The 22,012-nt window shown below is 44.7% G+C and overlaps 1 protein-coding gene across 10 annotated transcripts in view; it reads left to right on the plus strand.

Moving 5' to 3' along the window:
• The window catches only part of RABGAP1L (RAB GTPase activating protein 1 like), a 778,147-nt gene that overhangs the window by 750,492 nt on the left and 5,643 nt on the right, over positions 1-22,012 (plus strand). For all 10 annotated transcript variants that reach the window (XM_013061129.2, XM_013061130.2, XM_004761946.3 and 7 more), the window contains 5 exons: positions 3,277-3,387; positions 9,990-10,094; positions 13,015-13,098; positions 16,776-16,847; positions 21,190-21,387. In XM_013061129.2, the coding sequence (XP_012916583.2) occupies positions 3,277-3,387; positions 9,990-10,094; positions 13,015-13,098; positions 16,776-16,847; positions 21,190-21,387 (570 nt within the window). The remainder of the gene's footprint in view (positions 1-3,276; positions 3,388-9,989; positions 10,095-13,014; positions 13,099-16,775; positions 16,848-21,189; positions 21,388-22,012) is intronic.

A 22,012-nucleotide genomic window follows, 5' to 3' on the forward strand; every position in this document is an offset into this window, starting at 1 on the left:
GGCGGTGCCTCGCTGGCCCGCTCAGGGGCTGGGAGGACTGCTGAGGACGCCTCCCGCCCCAGGTTCAGACTTTGGAGGACGATACTGCATTTTCGGCCCCACAGCTTGCTTGCCCACATGTCTGTGAGTGCAAAGCAGAGGAGTCACACTCGCCCTGTGCTGCTTGCTGCGTACACACCCAACCGAAGCTTTTTGCTAAAGCCAAGCCGGTAGGGGCACCCCTGAGGCCATTTAGCTTTTTAGGGACGCTTAGACACTTACGGTTTCTCCCAGATCTTCCCCTGTCCCCCCTCTCCCCCCTTGGCTGCGTGTCCATAGGGAAGGGTTCCAGTTGCAACAGGCGTAGTGACGGCATGTGTCCATCAGCACTAAGCTGAGCTCCCCCCTCTGACTTATTTAACGTCACCCACCGAGGGTTGGTCTTGGATCAGGAGGGAAGGAGCCGCCTGGTGCCATCCATAACGTACTTGCAACGAAGCACTTTTCCATGTGTGACTTTGTGTGCGGGTTATCTTAACTCCCTTGTAAGCTTGTGTCACTGTCACCTGAAAAACCTGAGCTGCAACATTGTCACTTGGGTGAAATGACTGTAACATCAGCAAGCATTGAGGGGACTCTGCATCTTGAAGTCATGTAAGTACAGTTGTTGGGAGGACTCAGACCCTGACTCAGGAGTAGGGCCTGGGGTCCTGTCACCAGGGGCTCTTGGGAAGGGTCTCCTGGAGGTGAGAACAATCGCTTCTCTGCTGAGCAGCCACCTGGGTGTGCTGTGTCCCGGTGAAATGGTGCTGGGCATTGCCGCTCCTTCCTGGCAAGGAGGAAGTGGATGGGAAAAGTTTCTGGAACTTTTTTTTTTTTTTTTTTTTTTTTTTTGTAATTCTGAGTTTTCAACAAGTAGGGAAGTTGTTTCCACAAAAAGGAGTAGTCATTAGATGTACCAGAGCAAAAGACTAAGTCTCGTGCCCCTGCTAGAATTTGGATTGCTTCAGCAAAGATGGAAAGACCGCCGTGAAGGCGCCGGCTGCTTTTCTGCTTGTATTTTCATGACAACTTTTATGCTACTTCTGTGGGAGGTTAGGACCTCTGTGGAGGTTAGGACTTCTGTAGAAGGAGTGGACAGACAGAACTGGATGAGTGCAATGTGCCCCTACAAATACATTCACGGTCTTTTCAGGAATATCTTGGGAAAGGATTCCTGGCAAGGCCATACTTTAGATCATATTTTGGTTAAAAATGAAGATCCAGTCTGGTTTCAGGTAGAATATGAGCTTCTAACAGGAGTGAACTTGAAAAAAATTCTCATTCTGGCATTTTATCCTTCCAATGGAATTGAAATTCTGAGTGTTTTTAAATTTTTTTAGATAACATTCTATTCTGTATTCACTGTTGAAAACTTAGAAGCATTTTTTAATTTTTTTTTTTAAAGATTTTATTTATTTATTTGACAGGGACAGAGATCACAAGTAGGCAGAGAGGCAGGCAGAGAGAGAGGAAGGAAAGAGGCTCCCTGCTGAGCAGAGAGCCCGATGTGGGACTCGATCCCAGGACCCTGAGATCATGACCTGAGCTGAAGGCAGAGGCTTTAGCCCACTGAGCCACCCTGGTGCCCCTTGGAAGCATTTTTAAAGCACAAAGACAACAATAAAATTAATCCAGCACCTACAATTAATGTTATTTATGTTGTTACAAAAATGAGACTTTCGAGTTCCTCGTCTTTTTTTCTTTTCTATGCATTTCCTAAGCATTTCTTGGATCATTACATATTGTAACACTGCATGGAATTCTATCATGAATTTACTTAAAAGCATTTAAGAGATTTGGGACTGTTTTTATCTTCTTCAGTAGATTTCTTTTTCAGAAATGTTTGGGCATTCCCCAACTGTCCCAGTCTTCGTCTTCTAAAAGAGAAGACAGAAATTGACTCTGTTGGGTGGTTCTAATCAAAGCGCAGGTTCATCCTTCAGCTTCTCTGCTGGCCCGATTGGGGGATTCTCCACCCCATGAAAGCCTTAGGCTCTGCCCTTACCACTGGTGTCTTAGCCCTTCTTTAAGAAAAAAAAAAGAGAAAAGAAATGGGGCTTTCTTTTTTCCATATAACCAATCCCAGGTTGTTCTGTAGAAGGTAAATGTCCTTTCGCCCCATGTGATGCAATGACACGCTCTCTTCCTGGGCATAGATTTGTCTTCTGGTCGTGCACCACTGCTCTGAGTTTCTACTACCCTTGCAGAAAACACTGTTAGGAGTATAAATCTGAAAAACAGGAAGATTTCATCACATTGAAGTCTTTCCTGTCAGCTCTCTTTGAATCTCCTATAACTGTTAACAGTAGCAAAAAAAAAAAAAAAAAAAGTGCTTTTGATACTTTGGAATGAAAGACCGTGACTTGCTCTTCTGAAAATAGATGGCGCGTGTCCACAGTTCATAAAGTTTAGTTCAGGGGAGACCTTCCTCCTTCCTTCGTAAGAATGTGACTTGGCTCTTTCATCATAGGACTTTGTTTCAGATTTTTTCCTGGAAACTCAAGAGGGAAAAAAATAACTCAGTAATTTCTTTTACCAAGAGTCTTTTGAAGTTTTAAAGTTGAGAAGTTTTTCAAAGCACTCCCACAAACATTTAGAGCCATTGTCATATGGACTCTTGCTCTTACCGGTACAAACATCCGTGTTCAGAGAAGTATTTCTGCACAGTATTCTGCACCGTATTTCTACACCAAGGATGAAATGTCAGTTGATAGCAAAAGTCCAGAACCCATGTTTCTTCATTTAGTGCTAATAACTGAATATATTCAATTAATGTGAACTGTGATACAGGGAAAACAATGTGAAGAAACGTCTAGTGGTTTCCCCGCATTTGACACCACCTGCGTCGTGCAGTTTCTCTTGAGGTTAAGGGTCAGATTATTGTGCATGTTTCAAACAGAGGCTGGCCAGTGTCTGTGTTCTGGGTCTCTATGAAACGTCACAGGATTGGGGAGGTGTTGGAAATTCTGCCTTTTGTGGCACTTTTTAAATAATGCAGCCTTTACCGTGTAGCCTGTCAGGGACAGTTGTAACCGTTACCAGGTATACCGCCGCACCTGCACTGCTGGCTTAACTCACTGTTGTTTCCTGGACAGCAATCCTGCCTTCCTGTGCCACTCGCGCCTCCTCCTTCTTAACACCTTCCAAAGTTCACTCTGTTGTCGTTGCCTGTTTTCCCTCGCCAGTCCCGTTCGTTTCTGCTAGTGTGTCTGGTCACTAACGCCCCTCCCTCTGGCTGTTGCTCTTTTCCTGCAGAGGGAGAACCGGAGACTACAGGAGGCCAGCATGAGGCTGGAACAGGAGAACGATGACCTTGCCCATGAACTAGTCACCAGCAAGATTGCTCTGCGAAATGACTTGGATCAGGTAAACCTGTCGTTTGCTGGGTTGAAGTCCAACCGTGACGACCTCCTCAGGGGTGAGGATCGAGCTGCTCTCACTGAGATCCCGTCAGGGCTACCCGACGCTGAGTTGGCTGCTGGTTGGCTGAATGTACAGGCCAAGAGGTGGGAGGGGACAGCGTGAGCTAATTGGAGAGGGTGGAAGCAGCAGCCTTTGAGAAGGGTTGGGGTCCTCTCCAAACAGCATGTGTGATGCTGTTTTTTTTATAACTCTAAACTTCTTTGGTGTCTCTTCTCTTCATCTGTACTTTTCCTAAGCTGAGGGCTGCCAGTATAATTACCTGGGAATATCAGTCATCAAGACTATACCAGTGCTACGCCAGCATTGGAAGGCACTTTACTTTTTGTTCCAAGAAGAGTTCTCATCTCCAGTGAACGTGAGGACTTTATAAGAAGTATGTACATGGAGATACGGGTATTAGTGGAGAGACACACTTTGTGATGGCTGAGGGCCAAGATGCTAGGTGTGAATCCCGGCATCGCGGTCTGCTCACCGCACGACCCTGCGTGGTTCTTAACCTGCCTGTAGGTAAAATAAGGTGAAACGTGTCAACACAATGTGTTCCATACATGGTAGCTGTTTCTAGGAGGACCTTAAATTGTTCAACTTGCCTGGTTCTTTCCAGCAATACTGACAGCTTTAGGACTTCTTGTTTTCTGTCTCTGGTGTTTTAAAAGATACTTGGCAATATGGAAGGAGTCTTGGGCGGGTTTAAAATTAACTCTCTTTTCTGACTTCAGAAGTGACTGTTCCCCACCAGTGGTGTCAGGGTCAGAAAGACTGAGACTTAACACTGTTGAATCTGTTAAAAAAAAAAAAATTACCTGTACGCTAACTTCTCATTGACAATATTTCAAACACAATGTCCAGTAATAGAAATATGATTAAATGTTTAGAGAAATTTTTTTAAATGCTGAAAAATGGTCTCTGGCACTACTCCTTCCCCCCATATAAATGGCTGGTTTTGCAGCTCAAAAGTTTCGATCACAGTAAGATAGGGATTAAGCGACTATTAAGGAAAATAGTGCTAAAGGGGACAAGGGGCGGCTGAAGGAATTCACAGTGAATAGAGTTTGAAATTAAGACAGAAACTGCTTTGTGGGACACAGGATGTGGAAGGTCGAAAAGCAGCCTGGTTGGGGGTCTAGGGGTGGGGAGTGTGACCCTTCTCCCCACGAAACCATTCAGCTGGGCTGCTTGGAAGTTATTAGAAGGGGTGTGAGAGACGTGTGACTAGGAGAGAGCCAAAGAAGACAGAGGGCGTCCAGTCCATCAGGACCAGGACCAGTCTGACCTTAGCTGGTACATTTTTGTGTTAATGACATTACGCTGGTGAGTCAGTACTGTAATGAAATTTCCTGTTTTCATACAGGCTCCCCCAAAGGCCGCACATGTGATTTTGTTCTTTCAAATCTTTTATCCATTAATAGTTTTCTGAAGATGGATAACTAAATGAGAAAGAGTTTTAAGCAGGGGGACTCCGTGGAGATGTGGTGAAATTCATTAGAGAGAGAGAGTCGTAGGTTGAAAGTGGCGCAGGAAGTGTGTTTGGTGTTATCTATCAGGCCTTTAAAAGGATTAAAAAGTAATGAGATGAGATGTCTACTGACCACCTACAACACACCAAGGACTATATTCAGCAATTCTGTAAGCGTTATCTCATTTAATCTTGCTAATGACTCCACCAAGCAGGTGTTTTTTTAATCTTACATTTAATAAATGAGGAAAATGGCATATAGATTCTGACTCGGAAAGCTATTCTAACAAAAATAGAAATCTGGTCAGTGGATGTGTACAAGATGGTTTACTACTGTGTCATTCAGAAAAATAAAAAGTAGAAATAATGTATAGGTCCAATAGAAGGGGAGAATGAAAGTAAATGTCTTTTGGGAATTGTTTTTTAAAAACAATGGGAAGATAATGTTACAATATTATAAAACCTTATAAATTTCTCTGTATATAATGCTTGCATCTAAATTTCAAGGAGTTTGGCTGACAGAGGGCCATCGTGTTAGGAAAGAAGCTGAAATATACCTCAAAAGGAAAAAAGCCTACAAGGAAATCCATCAGAATACTAGTTCTAGATACTCTGGGTGATGAGAGTCAATCTAACTTTTAAATTCATCTTTTGCATTTTTTCAATTATTTTATCTTTCATAAGAAGACCTTAAATTCTTAACAGCCTTTGGGTTAGGAATAATATGCATTATACCTTATTAAAAATCAGAAAAATAATATATTATTTTAAAAAATGTTGCACCACCGAGAAAGTCCATCTTGTGGATCAGCCTGGAAAGACTGCTGCATGCATAGTCCCAAAATAACTGACTGTTGGGTATCTGGGTAGATGGCTTGTGTAGATTCTAGTTGCTAGTCCCTGAAGAAAAGATTCCTTCATTCTTTCATTTTTTCCCTCTTTCTCTTAATTTCCTTCCTTTATACCTCTTCTTTTAAAAGAGTAAGGAAGACCTGGCCCTTGCCTTTTGAAGCTTGTCATCTAGGTAAAAGGATAAAAATTGCTATTTCATGCACATCTCCAAACATCTGACTCTGCAGTTTCTGCCTGAGCGGGGCTTACTTCCCTGTCCAACAGCTGTCCGTGCCCTTTCGGTGTCCTGTCCCCCAGCCTGGCCGGAAGGGCACCCACCGCCTACGGAAAGTGCTGGCTCTGCCCACCTCCACCCCGTTCACCTCCTACTTTTCCGTTGCTACTTTTTCAAAATCACATCTCTTCATTAAAGTAGCCAGACTTGGACAAACATAAAACAAACATGAAAGCAGCTTGTATTCCAGACAAGATGTAAACAAACAAGCGCTAATTAGGTAATTAAGTACTCTTTAAAAACAAATTATCCCCCACCCTTGTCCCTTTAGTGCTGGCTTTGGGCTTCTGGGCTCTAAATTTTTCTCTTTGACACAGCCTTCTGTTTTGACAACGTGCCCTCCCTCAGGCTCAGAATAAGGACTTCTCCCGTGATTAACAATGTAAAAAGATACAATATCTCCATTTCGGTTTCTGTAGCGAGCTGCCTCAACCCTTTCTGTTCCTTTCTTGTTTGCAAGGAAGGAATAGAAGAGACACCGTTGCTCATCCTTCCGACCAGAGCGAGTTCTGTGTTAGAGCAGGGGCTCCATGTGATGAGTGGTAAAGTCTTTTGTTTTGTTTTAAATTGAACAACTGGCTTGACCAGTTTTTTGTTGGTTTATTTTTTGAGATTTTTATTTATTTATTTGACAATTAATGCTCTGCACCAAGCGGGGAGCCCGATGCGGGGCTGGATCCCAGGACCCTGGGGTCATGACCTGAGCCAAACGCAGCCAGACGCTCAGCCATCTGAGCCACCCAGGCTCCCTTGGCTTGACTAGTTCTTTGAGACATCATTTCTGAGAGAGCCTCATCCCTGCTGTGAGCGCTGAAGCTTTCGATCAGGTCATCCGTTAATTTATGATTAAATCACAGATGGCAGTGCTTTTTCCCCTCCTGTGTATGTCGTATGAACCTTAGGTAGCACTTAGAAGTCGCCACATCAATAAGGCATTTAAGGGAGGGCCTGGGTGGCTCAATTGGTTAAGCATCTGTCTTTGGCTTGGGTCTTGATCCTGGGGTCCTGGGATCAAGTCCCACATGGGACTCTCTGCTTGTCAGGGAGTCCGCTTCTCCCTCTGCCTGCCACTCTAGCTGCTTACGCTGTCTCTCTTGCTCTCCCTTGTCAAATAAATAAAATCTTAAATATATATATATATAAAACATTATAAAATGTTGGTAACTGCGAGACACCTGGGTGGCTTGGTCAGTTGGGCGGCTGACTCTTGATTTTGGCTCAGGTCGTGATGTCAAGGTCCTGAGACTGAGCCCCACATTGGGCTCCATGCTCAGTGCGGAGTCTGCGTCAGATTCTCTTTCTCCCTCTGCCCCTCCCCCTGCTCTTTCTCTGTCTCTCTCAAATAAATAAATAAATCTTAAAAAAAGATGTTCAGGGGCGCCTGGGTGGCTCAGTGGGTTAAGCCACTGCCTTCAGCTCAGGTCATGATCTCAGGGTCCTGGGATCGAGTCCCGCATCGGGCTCTCTGCTCAGCAGGGAGCCTGCTTCCTCCTCTCTCTCTCTCTCTGGCTGCCTCTCTGCCTACTTGTGATCTCTATCTGTCAAAAAAAAAAAAAAAAAAGATGTTCATAAGTGATTAGAATTAATAATGACAGTGATCTTAACAAATTATGGTAAAGATTTTATAGTTTGAATTTGAAGAATATGAGTATCTATCTGTTCAGTAGTACATCCCTAGAGATTCATTTAACATGAAAGATGATTTCTAATTAAATGAGGCCTAGAAATTGGTTGTCCAAAGACCCAGAAGACTGTTCCTAGGAGAACCAAGTTTTTTCAGATGTGATCCTATCTTGATGAGCTGTAGAATCATTCTAACTCCACTGTTTAACATAGAGGAGAGACTCTGGAGGACACTTCTGGAAAATTCTGATGCTCCTCCCACATGGGACCCCCAGCAATTTCTGCAGATGTTGGAAGCACTCCTTTAGTGTTCCAAAACTATAAAGTAGAATGTCTAGGTGTGATGCACAATTTAAGAAGCTTAAATGTCCTGATAGCAGAAATTTACAAAAGGCTAAAAATTTGGGATGAATCTCTTTAAGAAGCCAGATTTAGAAAACATTCACTTCAGAGTGTCATGAAGAGGAAGGACTCTTCTCTTCACAAACTGGAAAATGCGGGGGCTGCTGAAGAGGACGTTAAATTGTGCTCTTCTTTATCAGGAGGGCTGTTACTTACATAGTCTGAGGTAGAACTTGAACCCGTGGGCTGAAGTTGTGGGGACCTAGATTTGGTTCGATTTTTAAGAACACTGAAGTGATCTGTGTTGCTGTTCTTGATTCTCTCTCTGACCCTCCCTCAGAGAGTCTGGGGCCTCTCTGGGGACTGCTCTGACTGCAGTCATCTGACTGGCTCTCAAATTTGCTGTTTCGAGTGTCTGTAATCTGCACCAGATATCATATACAATTTATGAAAACATAACTTGCACAGATATCTTGCCCACCTCTAGTTTCAGGATATACTTTTGCTATGTAGTTTCCCCCTTCAAATCTATCAGAGCAAATTTTAGAGTCTTTTTAAGAGGGACTTTTTTACCTTCAGTAGAGCATAGTTGCAAATTATCTGAAAACAGAGCTGTGACCATCAGAGTGTGGGACACTGGGAACTATGAGCCTGGACAGAGAGGCTGGAGTGCTGCTTCTCTGCCAGGCCTGGCAGACTGTGCTGGCCCGGCCTTCGGGACGAGTGGGAGATGGGGCAAAATACATGCATGGCCACCTGGCCAGTTTTTACGATTCTCTGGATAATGTTTCGCTGTTGTTGGCCAAGGATAGCTTCTTCGAATAGCTGTCTGTACTCTGTGTCTGTGGTTTTCTTTGCTGAGCTCATTCTATGGCCCTGTGCCACCTCCCCCCCACACAGTGCCCCCTGGGCAGTGATTGGAGAGTCACCTCCATTCATTCACCAAGTACCTGGGGAGTCCCCGCCCCACTTGGTACTGGCCTTGGTGCTGGGGAGATGGGGATGAGCAAGTCTAATGGGCAAGACAGAGAAACCCCCACGTGTGATTTGTCAGTAGAGATTGGGCTCAGTGCTGTCGAGGGAAATAGGAGAGATATAGGCAGAGGAACTCATTTAGATGGAGGTGAGTAGCTGATTTAGGTCAGGGTGAGTGGGACAGAGCTCAGGGCTCACTCCACTGCAGATGTGAACTTGACGCTGAGACCTACAGAGAGAGGTAAAGGTCTAGGGTGTGCAGTAGGCATGTGTTGACTAGTTAAATAAACGCACGGTGCTTTCCTGGTTAATTGGACTCTGTATCCGCTTTAAGACCAGAGTATTCGCTCTGAGCTCTGCTCAGACATTCCAGAAACGCGGCCTTTTCTGATCGGGTGCCTGGTTTATATAGATCAGTTTTCCCGAAGGCTATCTCTGTCATGGGTTTTTGGTCTTAATTTCTCCTTGCTCTACTCACGGTCCTGTGTGCGTCCCTTCGTGAGCCATTTTACCTCTGCTGGTCTTTTTCTTTTCTCACATACTGTTGACCACGGATCAGCCTGTCTCTCTCTGAATCCGCACCCCCCACCCCCGGGCACTAATAGCTAGAAGCTTCTGTATACGGCTCCACCCCTTCATCCTAGCCATCTATACAGTCTCAGAGTGACTGAAAATACGTAAAAAGCATTTAGAAAAGAGCATGCACTTTGATGTCATTCATGTCTGAACTCAGCTCACGCCTCTCCTATTCCATGTCTGCCCCAGTCGTGTTGTTCGATCTCTCCAGACTTCACTGCCATTGTCAGTAAAATCATTGCTGTTGTGAGAATCAGAGATGATGTGTGCCACGTGCCTACTAGGAAGTTGGCCTTCCATGAAAGCAGCCGTCCCCTGGGTGAGCTAGGAGGGGGAACATGGCTTTTGGTCGTGAGGCCATCATAACTAGAGATTAGGTTTGGAGAGAGTATCCACACACATTCGTTCTTCGCCTTCCTTATGATTGCCGTGTGCTCCGACGTGCAGGCAGAAGACAAGGCAGATGTGCTGAATAAGGAGCTCCTCCTGACCAAACAGAGGCTGGTAGAGACTGAGGAAGAGAAGAGGAAGCAAGAGGAAGAGACGGCCCAGGTGAGAGGCATCGGGGCGGGGCGGGGGGGGGGGGGGGGGGGTGCTTTTCTTCACCCATGGGTGTTGGCATGAGGAGTTGATTAACACTCTAAGCAAGAAGTAAAATTAAACTTACTCTAAGTCAAGGGTGATGTTGAAGCAGGACATGCGAATAGCGTTGGGTCTCCGCATTTTGTCTGAAGGGTGTTCGAAGTGGAGGCAAGAACTGATTTCTTCCCTTAAACAGGTTTTAGGAATTTGCCTTTACTCAGATGTCTAGCGAGAGTGTGAAGTTTCCTCTAAGTTTAGCAACTTGGACTTAGATCCAAGAGCTTGGACTTGGACAAACCTGCAGAGTTTGCAGAGTTTGTGTCCTGTCTCCAAGCTCGTTTACATCAAGCAGTATGAGGGCATGGGGAGGGGGAAGCGTGCAGAGATGTCCGGGAGGTTGGGAGGTGCTGTCAGTCCTGCTCTGTCCCTAATTCCTGCCTTAGAAGGAGCACCTGCGTTCCTGGCAGAGCGCTCAACCCTTATTCCCCAGGGGAAGGAGAAACCCCTTTGGGAACCAGGCTTTGAAGTTCGCTCCCTCCAGGCTAAGCGGCTGGGAGACCATGGCTTGGCCAAGTCCTCCGAGCCAAGAGACAGGAGGGGCCTTCTACTCAAGGAGTCGAGCCTGCCCGCCTTCTAGCCTTCCTGGGGAAGAGCGGACCACCTCACCAACGGTCTCGCCTCTGCCAGTCCCAGCCAGGCATGATGCACTCATTTATTTTAATGAGTTTCATTCCAAGACATCAAAAATACTAAATATAAAATAGAACGCAAAGCATTTCAAAGACCTGTAGCCAAGCTGAAAAAAGTCCACCAAAGTTAGTAATGAAGGGATGTATCATTTAGCACCTTCCAGGATTGATAAAAAGTGTTCCATGATTTTTTTTTTTAAGATTTTATTTATTTATTTGACAGAGAGAGATCACGAGTAGGCAGAGAGGCAGGCAGAGAGAGAGAGAGGGGGGGAAGCAGGCTCCCCGCCGAGCAAAGAGCCCAATATGGGACTTGAACCCAGGACCCTGAGATCATGAACCGAGCCGAAGGCAGAGGCCCAACCCACTGAGCCACCCAGGCGCCCCTGATTTTTTTTTTTTTTAATTGGAAAATGATGAAATGATTCTGGGCATTTAGTGTGGGCCAAGATTTTTTTTTTTTTTTTTGGCATAGTCAAAATTTTTAAGGAGCTGATTATCCAGTTTGAGCCAGGTCTTTGATGGGTTTGTGGTTTTTTTGTTTGTTTGTTTGTTTTTTTGTTTTTGGCTTGTTTTTATCTCTTGCCTTTTGGGGCTGATTCAGTACTTTAGGTAAAGAATGAAGCTATTAGCAAATTAATTAATTTAACCCATGCTTCTTCCCTCCCAGTATGTGTGTGTGGGGGGCACACACGTGTTTGTATATGTACATATATCCTGTTTTAATCATTATGGTACCTTTGCGAGATAGGGATTATTCTCTTTGCCAGATAAAGAAACCATGGTTTAGAGAAATTAGGTGACACTTGCCCAGAGCCTCTCTGCTTTCTAAGTTTGTCCTGAAGTCTATGGCACCTTATCATGGGAGGGCAGAATATTGTGATTTCTGTCCTTTAATTATGGAATCTAGAGAGTAGAGACCAATATAAATGACCAACTTTGAATCAATATAACCTATACATTGCTTTTAGAATTTAAGAACATGGCAAATATGAAGGAATTTGGAAAACCTCAATAATAAGGAGTCTGATTATAAATCGCAGTCATTTGTGAGTTAGCAAATACAGCTAGTTTGCAATGCTGCAAAGCAGAATTTAATTTATTCTGATTATGTACTTAAAAGAGTAACCAGAGCTGTATTGTGTTTGTTTGGTCAACAACGTGGAGGAGCTGAGTTCTTTTCTCATCTGGTGGGCCTGGAGCTGTCCTACCTTCCTTGATACCTAGCATTCCACGTTGCTGGACTCCAGAAATAAGCGTGTTTTTCAGTTCAGCGTTCTTGGTTTGGCATTTCCATGACTGTAGCAAGGACCTGCCTTACTGGTCGCGCCGGATCCTTCTAAAGTCATTCCTCAGCCCCTGAATCTCCTGACCTCCAAACCTCTTACCTTCCTGCAACTTTTTCTGACTCCTGTCTCCAAAGCTTCCTGTTCCCACCTTCAGAGAGTTACCAGCCATGACAGTAGAGGCAATGAATGGGAGGCCCTAAAATGCCTCTGCGGTCATTGATTATATAGCAGTAAGAGTACACACAACATTGCCTGGGTATTTAGTTTTGTTTTAGGCTTTCATAAGAATGAAGATAGCTTCGGGTTCCTGGCTGGCTCAGATGGGGGCAGCATGTGACTGTCAATCTTGGGGTTGTGAGTGCAAGCCCCACATTGCGTGTAGAGATTCCTTAAAACAAAGTCTAGGGTGCCTGGGTGGCTCAGTGGGTTGAGCTTCTGCTTTTGGCTCAGGTCATGATCTCAGGGTCCTGGGATCAAGCCCCGCATCGGGCTCTCTGCTCAGCGGGGAGCCTGCTTCCCCCCACTCTCTCTGCCTGCCTCTCTGCCTACTTGTGACCTCTGTCTGTCAAATAAATAAATAAAATCTTAAAAAAAAATAAAGTCTTGAAAAAGAAGATAGCTTCTGAAAGGAAACGTATTTCACAACATATTTATAAAGTGAGTGGTAAGGATAAGCAGTTTTGTAATGGGGCTGCTCCATATGTCTTATATGTTACAGGAGAGGAAGATGTCTGCATCTCCGAAGATGATCAGGCTTTCAAGCTTGACTACAGCTTCAGTGAGGAAAGTTTATGTAGCTGTAGTTGTTAACATTGGCCTTGACCGAATCAGGCCGACATGAGTATAGGTGTTCACGGCAATCCATTAGGTTTTTAACTGAGGCTTGGTGTTTCTCCTCCTCTGTCTCCCTAGCTAAAAGAAGTCTTCCGGAAACAGCTGGAGAAGGCTGAGTATGAGATAAAAAAGACCACAGCTATCATTGCCGAGTATAAGCAGGTAACGAGCCACTGGGCTTTGGATTGCTATAAAAGTGATTATTTGAATTGTTTTTCTTTGAGGGGGAAAACAGTATTTTTGTCTTCAGAGTTCCCAAAACAGTGATTGCCGTGCTTTCATTAAATTTGGTGACCTCCTTTCTCCTCCGAAATAAACAGCGGTTGGATGTGCTTGCTGATAAGGCGGGAGGTGTCACTGAGCAAAATGATTTGTTGACTGCTTACAATGTTTGATAGATTCTGAGGAACAGGAAGGTTGATCATTACCACTGGGATCCTGTCTCTGCGCTCCTCAGAAGCGCATTTCCAGTAGACCTCAGGAGTAACACTTTGCCTCTTTGCCAAGGACTAAAGTTTAGTGATTGTAGCAAAAAACAGTACCCAGGGAATCGGTGTGTCCTTCGCTGTCACAGTATAGAATGCGGGAGCTCCTTTTCCCATGTGGCTGTGTGGCCTTACCCAGCAATGGCCAAGGCTAGCGGGAAGCCTTCTTTGGGGACCGTTTGATCACTTAGTGGAGGGCTTGCTTCCCTTGAGGATATTCCAGGCCCCATCACCCGAGTGCTCCCAGAAAACCCTCGTGCCAGCCTGTGTAGTATCGTCTTGTCTCTGCTGCCCATGCTGGGACACGGCAAGGACTCCGCATTGCTGAGAAACCCTTGAATGGGTTCCTCGAGGGACTGAATGTCACCTGCTTATCCTAAGAATGTCCCTGGGATCCCCTGCCTCATGTAGGAGTTTGAAGTCAGATTGGTATTCTTTTTAAAAATGTGCTGCTTATGAATAAAATTTGTGTTCCAAACACACCCCCCCCACTTAACCTTGCCAACCAGAAATAGTTACTGTAATATACTGAATATATATTGTTGCTGTATAAATAAAAATGTCATTTATATTGTTTGTGCTAATTTTTGCAGCTGATGCACTTCATATATTATGAACATCTTTTCAGAAGGATTTTTCTCCTTCGTGGAAGATTACTTAGAAATAAGGCTTCAGAGCTGATACTCTCTTTGCTGATAATCAATATGTGTTTATTTAATACCTGCTAGCTGAGAGGCTTGATTCTTTGGGGGAGTAAAAGATGAATTAATTCAATTTCTCTCCTTCAGAAGCTGATTTTGTAATGGGGAGATAACACTTGTGCACAGATAAGAAGAAAGGGAACTTACTGCCTATGGGAAATGAAACCCTTCCTGGAGGAGGGGTGATTTGCGTATGTGGAGTCAGTGAAGGGGGATAGGAGTAGGGAGCAGAGGAACAGCCCATGCAAAGGCATGGAGGTAGATAAGTGAACAGAAATAGTTTTGTTTGTCAAGAGTTTCAGGGACAGAAAAAGAAGCAAAGATGAGTTAGGTTCCAGTTCAAAGAAGGGCTTTGGGTTAGGCAGAGGAATTTGGATTTTATTCTGTTTACAGCAGGAATGTTTGAGCAAGAAAGTGGCATAATCAGGGACATGTTGTTGGCATCGATCTATCCTAGTAAGAAACATGGAACCAAGTGGAGAGACCCACTGGCAAAGATACAGACAGTAAGAGGCTAGCCACAGAGTCCAGGTGAGAAAATAGCTTTAAACTAAAATAAGTAGTAATGAAAATGGAGAAGAGGAAGACGCAAAATATAGTCATTTTTTTGCTGGACAAGGGAAAAGACTGATGGTGATCCCGAGATTTTCAATTTGGAGACTAGGAGAGGGATGATGAGACATTAACCAGTCCAAGGAACAGTAAAGACCAGGTGCCGTGGAACTTGCCATCACTGCACATGGGTTTTGTTTTTTTTCATCACCACATTAGGCCATGGGTGGCCGCCATATGCAGCACTCTTCAAAATAGTAGTCCTTGCGACTGTTCTTGAATATTATCTGGCAGGCACTGTCAGTAATGTAAAAGGCAACAGACCCATCTGTCTGAAGATAATTAGGATATAAAACTTAATCCAAATGCATTCTATAGTTGGAATTGGCTATGATTGGCTTTATTTTGGAATCTTCAGGGTTACTTGAAAGGATATATGGTTTGCCAAAATTATTAGGGAGATTGCTTCTTTTTCACATCAGCTAATACAGTCCTATTCATTATTTCCAGGCTTGGATCTGGAGAAATTGGAAACAACTCCACAAGCAGGCCCTGGTCTCTAGAGCCTTTTAAAAAAAATTATTTATTAGAGAGAGAGAGAAAGAGAGCATGAGGAGGGGGAGGGAGGAGGGAGATACAGACTTCCCACTGAGCCTGGAGCCTGAAGGGGGTGAGGGGAGTCAACTATTCAACTATCTAAGGACTCTATCCCAGGACTCTGGGGATCATGACCTGAGACGAGGGCAGATGCCTTCAAAACAGACATTGAAAAAAAAATCCCATGGGTGCCTGGGTGGCACAGTTGTTTAAGGGTCTGCCTTCAGCTCAGGTCATGATCTCCAGGTTCTGGGATCAAGCCCCACATCAGGCTCTCTCTCTCTCTCATAAATAAAAATCTTTTTTTTTTTTTTTAAAAAAATGCCTGTTTTGTCATAGAGGTAGCTTTTTTATATTTTTAGTTCAGATTGTATTTAAAAATTTGACATCCCCTAACTTTTTTTTTTTTAAAGATTTTATTTATTTATTTGACAGAGAGAGATCACAGTAGACAGAGAGGCAGACAGAGAGAGAGAGAGAGGGAAGCAGGCTCCCTGCTGAGCAGAGAGCCCGATGCGGGACTCGATCCCAGGACCCTGAGATCATGACCTGAGCCGAAGGCAGCGGCTTAACCCACTGAGCCATCCAGGCACCCTCCCCTAACTTTTTTAATTCTGTTTTTTTCAAAACAAAGATTCATATGTCACTTAGGGAATTGGAACATCTAGAATTTTTTTTTAAAGCAAATAGTTTCGTTCGTTTGGTTGGTTGGTGTTAGCTTTGAAAGCACGTATTTCTACCTACCCCTAGTACTTGGTGTTAGCACCTTATTTCAGAATCAATAATGAGATTTTCTTTAATGAGCACTTCTTATAGGCCATGTGCCATATTGAATCCCTTGCATACATTTTTCCCCCCATTGATTATCACAGCACAGCGATTTGTATTTATGAGGGAACTGAAGCTTAGAAAGGTTAGTGAATGCGCCCAAGGACACAGTGCTGGAAAGAACTAGAGCTGGACCTCACGCTTGTCATTTCACACCATATTGCCAAACCATTTGATCAGAATTTTAGTCTTTATTATTTTCTGGGCATTTTAACTCTGTTTTATCCATCCTCTCTGCCACTTTTAGAGGAAACTTGAGGTCATTGAAAACAGAGACTCTTCCCTGTGACAGTGCACCAGAGAAGTTTCTGGTCCAGAATTCTTCTCATCCCATTTCCAGAATGGAATTTTGCACAAAGTGGATCCCCAGCAGAGATTCTGTAGATTGATTCCAAAAGAGGACAGGAATTCACTGGAAATAGCCACAAAGTCTCGTGACAGAAAGAAATCAAAACACCCCATGTGCTCTTCTACTAATTCAAATGAAAATACACTTTCCGCGTGGAGAACACTCTCAGGCTTTCCGCTGTGTGTGGACTGAATTTGCGGGGCGGTTCTTTCGCAAGGTTATCTTCTGGCCTCGGAGAAGCCAGAGCCACCCGTGAGTGGTTACACAGTGATGTGCACATCAGAGCTGTTCTGCTTCCTAATAAAGACACTCTTTTCTTTCCTTCAGATCTGTTCCCAGTTAAGTACCAGACTGGAGACCCAGCAGGCCGCCAGCAGGGAGGAGCTGGAAGTGGTTAAGGTGAGGCGGAGCGAGAACGCTCGGTGCTGTGGCTTCCTGCAGATTCACGCAGTCTTACGTCAGTACCCGAGGGGAAGCCCCGCCCCCCGTGCGTGACCACGCCCCCGGCGGCCCGGGTTCTGACGTCACGCCCACCCTGCCCCTCTCGGAGGGTGGAAAGCGGACTCTGTCTCTGGCCCGGTGTGATGCTCCTCGGTGCCCGCAGAAAGGCTGTGTTCCCATCAATGTCAGGGCTTGTCACAGGCAGGACGTGGGAGCTCAGCCTTGTCACAAGAGGCTCCTGAGCATTCTTGCTCGGTGGACGCCTGGGAGCCCTCAGCATCCCGACAGGGCCAGAACTGATGTGGCTTCGGCGTGGTGTGCCACCGGGCCGCATTCTCCCCTTGCTCTCTACCAGTTTTTTGGAGGTTGTTTTTAAAGGAAACTGTAGGATTTCTTTACATGCTGCCCCCTGGTGGTGAAACTCCTTTTGCTGCCTACGTGAGAAAAGCAATTGCTAATTCCCGTAGAATCCACAGCCGAGCAAATGAATCCCTGTTCTCAGAAGCAGTGCTGGCACAGCCCGCTCTTGGGACCTGCGTGCAGAAACCAGACGTAGTTCTCTTTGAGTATATTCAGGTTTGATGCTAGTGCATAAATGCATTCTAGGCATGTTAGCATATAACTGAACGACTGGGACAAGTTATTTACCTCTCTAAGCTGTATTTTGGGGCCTGTAAAATAGAGACAACATTACCCACCTCAGCCGGTTATTTTGAAGATTAAACAAGTGCTTATCTTAGTGGTTGGCACACAGTAAACCCATAGTTTTAGAACTTTATAACCTGAAAATCTGAGACATGAGAACTGAAAGTATGAGCCTTGTTCTGACTTTGTAGTCCAGGTGTTTTTTTCATATTTCCTGTTCTAAAACAGTCTGAGATTATTAGTGACTGTGAGGTTGGTCATCTCCCTGCCCAAACCTGCCAAAATTTTGGGCTCATGTCTTCCCTCTCTGGTCTACCTTTACCTTCTTCCTCCTTGGTCTTTATCATCCTTTTTTTTACACTAACACTCAGTTGATGATGTTCCTTGGCATAAAAGGGTTAACTATCCTGAACTAAAATCTTCATGTAAATATAAATGAAATGGATGTATATGGGTCACTCAAGGCTTTATTGAGCATCTATGTGGACAGCTTCTAGACTAATGTTTTACAGAAATTATGCATAACAAAAAGTTTAGAATTTCCCTACAGAAGCAAGTTCTATGTATGCATGTGAAATATTTAGGGAATAGTACAGAGGCATGTAAGTCAGTGCTGAGTTGGATGACACAGACAAGCAGGGTTTTGAGAAAGCAAAATCGTAAGAACTGCAGACCAAAGATGACTTTGTAGAGGAGGCTGGACTGAAGCAGGACTTGTATTAGAAGATTTCTAGACTTCTGTTAGAAGAATTTAGAAAGAACATTCTGGAATAAACTGTGACTAAAGACCCAGAAATTAGAATGAGTCTCATTAAGGAGGCTGATGTGCTTCGAGTATTAAGGGATAGGGGGAAATACTGAATTTCATAAACAGTAGACAACTGGGTTGTCTAATGAAAGGGCCTGATATTCAGGAAGAGGAACCTGAACTTGTTTTGGCCGAAAACAACGACTAACACCTAGTAAACACGTCCTGTGTGTACTTTTCCAAAGATTATCCCATTTTATCCTCTCAGCTTCCTGTGTAGGTAGATAGTATTATATCTTTTTCTTCTTATTAAAAAAAAAAAAAAAAGATTTTATTTATTTATTTGAAGATAGAGGTAGAGCCCAAGGAGAGGGAGCAGCAGGCAGAGAGAGAAAGAGAAGCAGACTCGCTGATGAGCAGGGAGCCCGATGGAGGACTCAATCCCAGGACGTGAGATCATGACCTGAGCTGAAACAGATGCTTAACCGACTGAGCCACCCAGGCGCCCCTATTATATCTTCTTTTTAATGACTTATTAGGTCTTGTTTTTACTGACAGTGATTACCAAAACGGGTCATTCATGATCTCAAGGTCACAGTGAGTAGTAATGCCGGGATTTGAACCCTGGGAGTGACACCCTACTCTCCATACCCTTCGTCACTGTACTGTCCCATAGCCTCTTGCCCCAATGCCACTTCCCTTTCATCTCTTGTTTGGCGTGATGCTGTAGGTTTTGATGTTTCCATCCTCCTGTAACACTATTCCCCTTTCAGGTAACCCTTTGCGCTGGAGTTAGAATGAGCTCTCCCCAGGATAAATGTGATTTTCTCACTCTATGTATCAGTTTAGAATGAGATTGGCCACAGGGAGGAAACCCAAAATAACAATGGCTTAAACACAAAAGATGTTATCTCACTTAAAAAAAAAAGTCTAGGGCTAGAAAGATCCTGGGTTTTTATCAGCAATCCACACGGGTCAGGTATCAGTGACCCACACCCTCAGCATGGGCTGCATCTTCAAGGTTACTTGAAAGTCAAACCTGTCACTGGAGTGACCTCCATCACACCCACCTTCAAGGGTAGAATTTGGGGCCAGAAGAAAATGCCAGAGCCCACCTCCAGCTGGGTGAGCTCTAAGTGGCCTTCCTTGAAGCTCCATACCACATTTTGCTGTCCTGTCAGAACTGAATCTCATGGCCACGCTGAGTTTAAGGGGAGCCTGGGAAATGGCAGCTTTTAACCGGGCAAACTGCCAGCCCACATGAAGTCAGAGTTGTGTTAGTAAGGAAGACAGGGAGGTGGACGCTGGCTGAGACCCTGCAGCCTCGTGAGGCTCAGTGCTCTCTCTCCAGCGGGGAGCCCAGGTTGTAGGGAGTGCCTTCGCTGTAGGACGGAATCGGGGTTCCATAGCATTACACTGGGGCCACAGACAACGCTTCTCACTTCCTGCCTCTTGCTGCTCTGCCATTTCCTCCCTGCTGGAGCTGCTCACACTCCCCGCAGTTCTCTGAAGGGCCAGCGGCTTTGCACACAGCAGTTCGCCCTGCTGAGATGTCCTCCTCCCTTGGGGAGCCTGTTCCGTCATTCGGTTCCTCCTAATAGAACTGCCTGCCCAGCTTGGGAAACTTTTAATCATTTAAGACCCAGATCAAAAGCCACCACTTTTAACATTTTATTTAGTCTACCATAAATACATAAAACTAATACTTGCTGTTTGCCTATTTAGTGCCAGTAGTGGGCTAATTATTCTTCCAGGTTCTGAAGAGGCTTACAAGGTATCTTTTAAGTGTCTAATGAATATTAATCAGGTAGGAATCGGAAGAGTACATTAAGGATGGAATAAGAAAGCAATCAGGGTGTGTGTTCGAATGAGCACTGGGTATTATAAAAGACTGATGAATCACACCTGTACCCCTGAAACAAATAATATATTCTATGTTAATTTAAAACAAACAAACAAACAAATAAACGGAGCAATCAGTGGGAGCTGAGAAGGTGACTTCTAGGGATTCAGGCCTTGGATGAGGAGAGCTCAGGCCTGTCAGAGAAATAATGACCAGCTGAATATGGAATGGGGGAGAAGGGAAAGAAGATGAGCCCAGAGTTCAGGCCTAGATGGTGGAGACAGGCATAGTGACACAGAAATGTGGGGAGAATTGGCGTGTGTGTGTGTGTGTGTGTGTGTGTGTAGAGAATAGTTTCAGTTATGGACATACAATAATATGTAGTAGTACATTAAAATAGAGATGCTCTGTAATATCTTCTAGCTCTAACTATTTTTGGAGCAATTGTAAGAAAACAAGAGCACCACTGTCTTGAAGAGTTGCTTTGCTCGGTGCTGCGCGCCTGACTGGTAGGCCAGACATGAGGCAGTTACTTGGATTACCTTGAACAATAATGATTCTCTTTGCTTAAAGCTGAACCGAACGACAGGACATAAACTTCCTTGCAAGCATAGATTTAGGTCAGTCACAGTGACGTTTCTCAGTCTCCTGTGGACTGGCTACTTATGCTCTGAGTTTCTTCACTTGCAGCGGGCATGGGAAGAGTACGCAGTCTTACAGGACCTCTAGGATTCAGGAGACATTGCTTGGAGAGCCTATGGCATGGAGCTCTAGAAAGACTAGTGGCAGCACAGAATTTCCAGGACAGGTTTCACAGAGATGCTCTCATAGTTTCCATTTCCAGGGAAATGGATACTCTGGAGATGCTTTATAAAAAGCAAGGAGCACTGAACTTGAGCAACTGAGTTTTGTGCTAAAGCCATTTTGGCTGCAGCGCAAGAAATACAATTACCTTCAGAAATGGGCTTGCCTTCAAGGACCACAAGCAGCGTCTACGTCATGTTTCTAGAAGTGATTTCTGCCATGAAGTCACTTGATGTGGGTTCTCTCTTTGGCTATTTCAGGGTAAAATGATGGCCTGTAAACACTGCAGTGACATTTTCAGCAAAGAGGGGGCCCTGAAGCCGGCGGCCGTCAGCAGGGAGGAGCAGGGGGTGGACCTGGATGACGAGAAGGACAACCTAAAGAAGCAGCTGAGGGAGATGGAGCTGGAGTTGGCGCAGACCAAGCTGCAGCTGGTGGAGGCCAAGTGCAAAATCCAGGTTGGTGACCGGAGGAGGGAGGCGGTCCATGCTATAGGACACGTTCTCGTCCTTTGGCTCCATCCATCCAGCTCGGCATCTGAAGAGGTTTCCACATACAATGAACACATTTTTTGCCCACTAATGTATCCTCCAGAGTCACATTTTACATCATTTAAAAAAATTATTTTTAAGATTTAATTTATTCAGTTGACAGAGGAGAGACACAGCGAGAGAGGGAGCACAAGCAGGGGAAGCAGGAGAGGGAGAAGCAGGCTCCCTGCTGAGCAGAGAGCCCAATGCAGGGCTCAATCCCAGGACCCTGAGATCATGACCTGAGCCAAAGGCAGAGGCTTAACACACTGAGCCACCCAGGTGCTCCTACATCATTATTTTTAAACAGTGACATAAACACATAGTTTTAAATAAAAGCATAATAATTAAAATAATATCCTACGAGAACTTAAGCATATGCTTTTTTAGCTTATCCTGAGATTTCTGTTGCCAAGGTCCCTTCTCATCGAACTTCAGCTGCTGTGGTAGCTGATTCTGAAAATGAAGGGCCAGACCTTCTCTGTTGTCCTCCTAACAGGTGGACATTGGCTGACACCCATTCTTTGCTTTGGGAGCTTTTTCTCCTTCATCT

This window comes from Mustela putorius, unplaced genomic scaffold (assembly GCF_011764305.1).
Source record: "Mustela putorius furo isolate JIRA1106 unplaced genomic scaffold, ASM1176430v1.1 tig00003942_pilon_pilon_pilon, whole genome shotgun sequence".
In the NCBI taxonomy this organism is placed as follows: Eukaryota; Metazoa; Chordata; class Mammalia; order Carnivora; family Mustelidae; genus Mustela; species Mustela putorius.